The 9,749-nt window shown below is 37.9% G+C and overlaps 1 protein-coding gene across 1 annotated transcript; it reads right to left on the bottom strand.

The window, feature by feature from the left end:
• Nucleotides 1-3,813: 3,813 nt before the first annotated feature.
• Nucleotides 3,814-8,216, bottom strand: LOC138364092 (uncharacterized). Its single transcript, XM_069323491.1, has 4 exons — nt 8,069-8,216; nt 6,255-6,460; nt 5,294-5,435; nt 3,814-4,427 (listed from the first exon to the last, which is right to left on the bottom strand). Exons 1-4 carry the CDS (start codon nt 8,169-8,171, stop codon nt 4,078-4,080), a joined length of 801 nt encoding a protein of 266 aa, XP_069179592.1. The 5' UTR covers nt 8,172-8,216; the 3' UTR covers nt 3,814-4,077.
• Between the last annotated feature and the right edge of the window lie 1,533 nt (nt 8,217-9,749).

Genomic DNA, 9,749 nt, shown 5'->3' with positions numbered 1-9,749 from the left:
ATATTTTTGTTTAACAAACAGAGTAAGCACACGTGTGGAGTGTCTACATGGAAAGCTGCTCAAAATAAGCCTCTTTCATTCCAAAGTTTGGATGAAACAGGAATCAGCATGGCCTCCTGTCGACATGGTATTATCCTCCACACCTTGAATATGTATCAAGGAGAGCTGTACAGTTATGCCCACTATTTGCAAATTATGTATTTCAAATACGTAAAGTTTATTTGTCAAGACATAATTTGCAAATATTGGCCATGGGCCTTAACTGTGGCTCAGAAACAATCACATTTTCACATTGGTCAAGCAAAGCCATTTTTAGGAGTCCTACATGCAAAAGGACATGCTTGGTATTGTCAGGTAAATAAAAATATAACATTACATTTATGTATACTAATTAAATTTAATGTAATGTATACATTACATTAAATATAATAAGTACAGTTTGTGTAAAAAATTTAAGATTTCTGATTGTTTAAGATTAATGATATACGTATCATTTAATATAGTAGGAGGCTTTTAATTTTTGTACAATAATTTGAATTTTTTTTTACTGTATACTTTTATGTTAAAGGTATTGTATGGAGGGCGGTGGCAAGAAGGAAGTGGCATGACTTTAGGGGAAGAGGCAGAGCAAGTGTTTGCATACCTCTCACGATACAACTCTACAACTAAAAACATGCTGAAAGCTGGTATTTGTTTATATGGTTCATCTGATCAAGTTTTTTATTATTTTACCTGCCCTGTAATCAGTATAATGCGATTTGTATTCAGTACACCAACCTCCTACAGTACACAACACCAACCTCCCACAGTACACCTCCCACAGGTAACCCCAACACCAACCTCCCACAGTACACAACACCAACCTCCCACAGTACACCTCCCACAGGTAACCCCAGCACCAACCTCCCACAGTACACCTCCTACAGGTAACCCCAACACCAACCTCCCACAGTACACCTCCCACAGGTAACCCCAGCACCAACCTCCCACAGTACACCTCCTACAGGTAACCCCAACACCAACCTCACACAGTACACCTCCCACAGTAACCCCAGCACCAACCTCCCACAGTAACCCCAACACCAACCTCCCACAGTACACAACACCAACCTCCCACAGTACACATCCCACAGGTAACCCCAGCACCAACCTCCCACAGTACACCTCCCACAGGTAACCCCAACACCAACCTCCCACAGTAACCCCAACACCAACCTCCCACAGTACACAACACCAACCTCCCACAGTACACATCCCACAGGTAACCCCAGCACCAACCTCCCACAGTACACCTCCCACAGGTAACCCCAACACCAACCTCCCACAGTACACAACACCAACCTCCCACAGTACACATCCCACAGGTAACCCCAGCACCAACCTCCCACAGTACACCTCCCACAGGTAACCCCAACACCAACCTCCCACAGTAACCCCAACACCAACCTCCCACAGTACACAACACCAACCTCCCACAGTACACATCCCACAGGTAACCCCAGCACCAACCTCCCACAGTACACCTCCCACAGGTAACCCCAACACCAACCTCACACAGTACACCTCCCACAGTAACCCCAGCACCAACCTCCCACAGTACACCTCCTACAGGTAACCCCAACACCAACCTCACACAGTACACCTCCCACAGTAACCCCAGCACCAACCTCCCACAGTAACCCCAACACCAACCTCCCACAGTACACAACACCAACCTCCCACAGTACACATCCCACAGGTAACCCCAGCACCAACCTCCCACAGTACACCTCCCACAGGTAACCCCAACACCAACCTCCCACAGTAACCCCAACACCAACCTCCCACAGTACACAACACCAACCTCCCACAGTACACATCCCACAGGTAACCCCAGCACCAACCTCCCACAGTACACCTCCCACAGGTAACCCCAACACCAACCTCCCACAGTACACAACACCAACCTCCCACAGTACACCTCCTACATCTTCTACATCTTATTTGGAAGCAAATCTACAAATGCAATTCAGCTTCAGATGACAATGTAAACATTAGCAATAACAATGATGGAAAGTTTCTTGGTCTATTCTTAGACAAGAGACTCAACTTCAGTACCCACATACAATACATAACTAAGAAAGTCTCTAAAACAGTTGGTATACTCTCCAAAATCAGATATTATGTACCTAACCCTGCTCTCATCTCTCTATATTATACACTAATCTATCCCTATCTCAACTATGGTATCTGTGCATGGGGTTCAACCACTGCAAACCACCTCAAGTCCATCATCACCCAGCAAAAATCTGCTATCAGAATAATATCAAATTCTGCTTTCAGACAACACACAGCCCCCTTGTTTAACTCCCTAAACATGCTAAACATAATCTCACTCCATAAATTCTCTTGTGTCAACTACATTTACAAAACCCTGTTCTTAAATGCAAATCCTGCTCTGAAACTCTTCCTGGACAGATGTAATAGGACCCATTATCACCACACCAGAAATAAATATCTCTTTGATATCCCCAGAGTTAAACTTGTATAAATAAATAAATAAATAAATAAATATGTTTATTCAGGTAAGGTACATACATACAAGTAATGTTACATTAATGGATCGATATATAGATAGAGCTAGTACATACAATGCCTAAAGCCACTATTACGCAACGCGTTTCGGGCAGGAAAAACATTAATATCTAGAACTTAATACTAATTGAGCATAAAGAATAAAATGTGTTGAGAACAAATACAAATAAAGATAAAAAAAAGAGGGAACATGACTGAAAAAGCAGCACAAATACAATAGGTTGACAAACAGTGTTGATTAAAAAAAAAAAAAAAATAACAGACATGGGTTGACAATAGAGGGGTAAGGTAGGTTAGTGAATTTATTAGGTAGTGTTTAGTTTTTATCTTAAACTGGTTGAGAGAGGTACAGTCTTTAACATGGTTGGGAAGATCATTCCACATTCTGGGTCCCTTGATTTGTAGAGCATTTCTAGTTTGATTAAGTCGTATTCTTGGAATATCAAAACTGTATTTTTTTCTGGTGTGGTGCTCATGGGTTCTGTTACAACCTTCAATGAAGCTTTTGAGCTTATATGTATGTATTTGTAATGTATGTATGTAAACAATGTATTTATTATCATTTATCAATTCTGATAGAAATTACCTACTTAAAATTATCTGTTAGATTAAGGACCTGCCTGAAACGCTGCGCATACTAGTGGCTTTACAAGATTGTAAATACTGTACTATTCAATGTATTCTCACAACCCCAATGTACCTACTTGTATATATATAAATAAAATAAAATAAAATATTGTGATGGGTCAGTAGCTAGGGATGGGAAGGCAGGATGCAGTATGCCAAACTGAATTCGTGCGCCCCTTGAGGGACTTGAAGTAGAGGGATAGGGATCACAGGATAAGTATGGGTTGCACAAACTACTGGTAACAGGATGAGTATGGGTTGCACAATTAATTACTACAAAGTGGTTGAGTATGGGGTGCACGTAAATGAAGACTCCCAAGAAGCAAATCAGAGATCAGCCCAAGCTTCATCTTGAGGCAAAGCTCAATGCCTTAAGCCATATTGATGCTCTGTCCACAGAGCATTCTCTCTCTCAAATCATAATAGTACACTAATGGTTCCCTACACCACCCCTCAGGTGCAGCTGCAGCAGGCTTGGGTGACATGATGACTATGGGGTGCACAATAAACTAACACTCACAGAATGAGTATGGGCTGCACAATAAGCTACCTCTCACAAGATTAGTAATAAAGAAACATTAATTTTTTGGGTAGGGTGACTGAAACTCATCCTGGGGTAAAAATGTTTATTTAAATTTATTATAGTTAAATGAATTTAGTAAATTATTCCATATATTGTATTATAAGTGAATTGACACTAAACTATAAATGATACTAATAAGGTTTTAAAAATGAAAAACAGTAAAAATCCTTCATGTAAGATATGGAAGTTGAAAAGTAAATTAACTGTAAACTAAATTATAAACTGTAGACATAATATAAAGTATTATAAGTAAAATACCTATAAACTACCAAATAATGTGTAAGGAACCATTTCTATTGTTTGTCCTTTTTTACCTGTTTCCTCAGGTATTTTAAAATTCCCATTCCGTTGTTACTACACTGTTTTCCTGGTGTAGTTCCCTGTGGTTCAAATTTTACTACTTGTACTTCTTGCTGTTTCTGAAGGATTGCTAATGGTAGCCCTTGTTGCACCGGCGGAACTTTTTGTAAATGTTCCACCTGCGGAACTTTTTGTAATTGTTGAATTTCTTGCACCTGCGGTACTTTTTGGACTTTATGCACCTGCTGCACTTGTAGCTCGTCAGGATTTTTTTCCAGGGCATTATCGCTATCACCTTCTGATCCTAATGTAAGTTTATCTGCATCAAGCTTCCTTGTGCGTGCTGGAAAAAAAAATAAAAATAAAAAATAAAAAATTTTGAAATGGAAGATCCTGTGTAACAAATTTAATCAGTTACTATGATCGAGCCGCAGAAATTTTACAGGAAAGATATGGTTGGGTTGACTGCATCTATCTGGACCTAAAAGAGGCATTCAATAGAATTCCACATAAGAGTTTGTTCTGGAAACTGGAACATATTGGAGGGGTGACAGGTAAGCTTCTAACATGGATTAAAAAATTTCAAACTGATAGAAAAATGAGGGCAGTAATCAGAGGCAATGTATTGGACTGGAGAAATGTCTCGAGTGGAGTACCACAGGGTTTAGTTCTGGCATTCATGGATAAATAATAAATAAATTGTTCATGATTTTTTTAGACAAAAGCTAGAATATGCAGCAGTTGTATGGTGCCCATATCTTAAGAAGTACATGTACAAACTTGAAATGATACAAAGACGTCATGGGTGTCATAGGGGCACCAGCACACTGGTTTGCTAAAGGGCCCTTAATGCTGTCGAGACCTTATGGGCCCTTGGACCCATTACGTTAAGACATAGTGCTGTATTGGGCCACACACTTTTTGCCATATACATCAACGACAGAGATGATTGAATTGAAATTATATATATATATATATATATATATATATATATATATATATATATATATATATATATATATATATATATATATACATATATATATATATATATATATATATATATATATATATATATATATATATATATATATATATATATATACATATGTATATATATATATATATATATACATATGTATATATATATATATATATGAGAGAAAATAATAGGTGGTGATATATTTATATATTATGTGAACTACTTACACAAAAAGAAGTTAGTGGTGAAGATCTTCTTGTCCTCTTCTTGTATTACGTTGTTTGGTAGGATACCATGCGTCACCCGTGCTGGTCCTTTCTTGTAATAGATAACGATTGATTCATACCCACAGCCACGCAGATATGTTAGCTGAAAAGCAAATAATATTTAAACAATAACACTATCTGGGAAAATGCAACAAAATAAATGTTTGAAGCATAGCTGGGCATGTGCAATAGAACCCATAATAGAATCACAATACCAGAAATAAATATCTTTGATATCCCCAGAGTCAAAGTTATTCTGTGTAAATACTCTATGCAAATAAAGGGACCTTGTCTATGGAACTAACTTGCTAACAAATTTAAAAACTGTCCAACTTCTGCCATTTTAAAAAATAAAACCAAAAAGTACCTAAATTTTTTCTTGATAGTTTCCTAACTAGTGTATTAAACTCGCACTGTATCTTATGAAATCCAATGCCAGAATATATGTGCCTAAACCATACAACTTTTCCATTGTAATCATTGCTATCACCTTATATCATGATTGTTATATTGAATGCATATCTTACTATATTATACCTTGAAATATTCCTCAAATTATGCTACAATTTATATGTTGATAACCCTCAAATTTTACTTTAATGTACATAGTAATCTTTGTGATACTTTCTTACAATGTACCAGCCAATTTTTTCCATTTAAGCTTTAAATTGCCTATTTAAAATTATCTGTTAGATTAAGGACCTGCCCAAAACACTATGTGTGCTAGTGGCTTTACAAGAATGTAAAAACATCAATTCTATGTACTCTCATAATCCCAGTGTGCTATCTTGTATATAAATAAATAAACAAATAGTATGTAAGTACTGTACAGCATTATTCATGTTGATTCTATACCTTATCAAGCAAGTTCAGCATAAGAAGAATACAAATGAATACAACAGATGTAGACAAACTTCAATACCTGATTTTCAATCCTTCGTAGAACCCGGCTTGCTGTATTTCGTTCTAAAGCCTTCTTGCCTTTAAGTAGAAAACGGGCTTCCTCTTCTTTCTTCATTAATTCTCTACTCTTTCGGAAGTCACACTGGCAGAACTTGCAAACATTGCTTCGGACATGCACACATTGTTTGCAGTTTGTGCATCTCCTCAAGAATTTTCCCTGAAGACCTGAAGGAAATAGTTTCTAATAAAATACTTATATTCAAATGACCTATGCTGCAAAAATTATAAGTTAAATTGTTGTTAAAATGTACTACAGTAATTAAATATATTATTTAAATTATGAAATAATCTACATTAACACTAGTGAGAGCAATGTTAAAAATTTTAGGACTGCATCTGGAAATAACTTTAATTTTGGATGTGATTAACCATGCTGTAACTCGTATAACAAAACTGAGAGGAGTTGAATCCAACAGCCTGATTGACCAGGCTGTTAATTTCAAGCGAATACTATATTATTGGAAGAAAAAAAAATTATATATATATATATATATATATATATATATATATATATATATATATATATATATATATATATATATATATATATATATATATATATATATAATCAATATTGTAACTTTTTTTGTGTAATGACGTTTTCAAATAAAGTTAGATAAATATACACACATACCAAAAGAATAAGGGTGGTAGGAGAAGAAAATATGAAAGTGTTCAGTGAGGATCCACAAGGTCTTCTCTGAGTACTCTTTATTTTCTTCTCCGAGGCTATGGGTCCCTACACTTGCACCAGAGGTGGTACCCCTCATATATATATATATATATATATATATATATATATATATATATATATATATATATATATATGTCGTACCTAGTAGCCAGAACGCACTTCTCAGCCTACTATGCATGGCCCGATTTGCCTAATAAGCCAAGTTTTCTTGAAGTAATATATTTTCTCTAATTTTTTTCTTATGAAATGATAAAGCTACCCATTTCATTCTATATGAGGTCAATTTTTTTTTATTGGAGTTAAAATTAACGTAGATATATGACCGAACCTAACCTAACCTAACCTATCTTTATAGGTTAGGTTAAGTTAGGTAGCCGAAAAAGTTAGGTTAGGTAAGGTTAGGTAGGTTAGGTAGTCGAAAAACAAATAATTCATGAAAACTTGGCTTATTAGGCAAATCGGGCCTTGTATAGTAGGCTGAGAAGTGCGTTCTGGCTACTAGGTACGACATATATATATATATATATATATATATATATATATATATATATATATATATATATATGTCGTACCTAGTAGCCCGAACGCACTTCTCAGCCTACTATGCAAGGCCCGATTTGCCTAATAAGCCAAGTTTTTATGAATTAATTGTTTTTTGACTACCTAACCTACCTAAGCTAACCTAACCTAACTTTTTCGGCTACCTAACCTAACCTAACCTATAAATATAGGTTAGGTTAGGTTAGGTAGGGTTGGTTAGGTTCGGCCATATATCTACGTTAATTTTAACTCCAATAAAAAAAATTGACCTCATACATAATGAAATGGGTAGCTTTATCATTTCATCAGAAAACAAATTAGAGAAAATATACTGTCAGGAAAACTTGGCTTATTATGCAAATCGGGCCTTGCATAGTAAGCCGAGTACGACGTTCTGGCTACTAGGTACAACATATATATATATATATATATATACATACATACATACATACATACATACATACACACATACATATATATATATATATATATATATGACAGTGTCAGATTCAGTTTACTACAGTTTAGTAATTCCTTACCATTTGATGTACTAGGTAGATCCATGTTTGGTGAAGTTTTATAGCTGGAGCTGGAAGATCCTGTCGAGATGACTTCTTCAAAGAGAATAGCTTCAACACACATTGTGTCTTGAGTCTACCAGTACTTGGCCTACAGTTACCAGATCTGATTTACAGAAACTAGTGAACTATGGAGATAAGATTGTTAATAATATACTTTTTTTGAGATTCGTATGACTTGCAGCTTAAAAACCAACCTTATTTTAAAATAGTACACTAAAGTACATAGCAAATTGCGAAATTCGTAGTTTTTTAACTACTTTAAAGCTAAATTCTCAAGCTTTGAAAATAAGCACAATTTGCTATTTTAAGCGGAATCTGGCAACTCTGATTTAGCATGTAAACATTGACTTGCATTCACAATGTAGTTATTTATTTTTCAACAATTTAAAACGAGTTATGAAAATACATACATTGGTACATTATTGCAAAGGCACTATACTATATATATATATATATAAATTGTTGCAAGTCGAGCAACAAATATTTTACATTGAACAACAAATGAGATTGGAAAAGCAGTATTGCCAAAATAGACCCCAGACACACCCTGTGGGTAGTAATGGACCCCCATACCGACCCTATGAGGGGTAGTGGACCCCATAATAACACTATGGGCGATAGTGGACACTATACAAACACTATGGGCGGTAGTTGACTTCATAGAGACCCTGTGGGCGGTAAGGGACCCCCTATCGACCCTGTGGGCGGCAGTGGACCCCCTATCGATCCTGTGGGCGGCAGTGGACCCCCTACCGACCCTGTGGGCGGCAGTGGACCCCTACCGAACGTGTGGGCGGCAGTGGACCCCCTACCGACCCTCTAGGCGGCAGTGGACCCCCTATCGATCCTGTGGGCGGTAGTGGACCCCCCCCATATCGACCCTGTGGGCGGCAGTGGACCCCCTATCGATCCTGTGGGCGGCAGTGGACCCCCTACCGACCCAGTGGGTGGCAGTGGACCCCCTGCCGACCCTGTGGGCGGTAGTGGACCCCTACCGACCCTGTGGACGGTAGTTGACTTCATAGCGACCCTGTGGGCGGTAGTGGACCCCATACCGACCCTGTGGGTAGCGGTGGACCCCATACCGACTCTGTGGGCGGCAGTGAACCCTATATACTAATCCTGTGGGCGATACTGTACCCTATAGTCATCCTGTGGGGGCAATGGATGCCATACATATCCAGTGGGTGTTATTGTACCCCATACTTATTCTGTGGGTGGTTGGAGCCCCATACCCATCCTGTGGGTTATAGTGGACCCCATACTCATCCTGTGGGTGGTATTGGACCCCATACCTATCCTGTGGGTGGTTGTGAGCCCATACCCATCCTGTCGGTGGTAGTGGACGCAATACACATCCAGTGGATGGTATTGGATCCCATACCCTTCCTGTGGGTGGAAGTGATCCCCATACCATTCCTGTGGGTGGATGTGACCCCCATACTCATCCTGCGGGTGTTATTGGACCCCTTACCCACCTAACAGGTGGTAGTGGACCCTATACTAATCCTATAGTTTCCAATATTCCACACCATACCATCCTGTTTGCAGTAGTTTACCCTATATACATTCCAACATAACATCGTTTTCTGTTAGCGTTCCTACAAAACATTCTTTAAAGATTTCTAAAGCACAAACT

The sequence above is a fragment of the Procambarus clarkii genome, chromosome 12 (genome assembly GCF_040958095.1).
Source record: "Procambarus clarkii isolate CNS0578487 chromosome 12, FALCON_Pclarkii_2.0, whole genome shotgun sequence".
Taxonomy (NCBI): domain Eukaryota; kingdom Metazoa; phylum Arthropoda; class Malacostraca; order Decapoda; family Cambaridae; genus Procambarus; species Procambarus clarkii.
The sequence above is the reverse complement of the archived record's forward strand: the minus strand, read 5'-3'. Positions and strand labels throughout refer to the sequence as shown.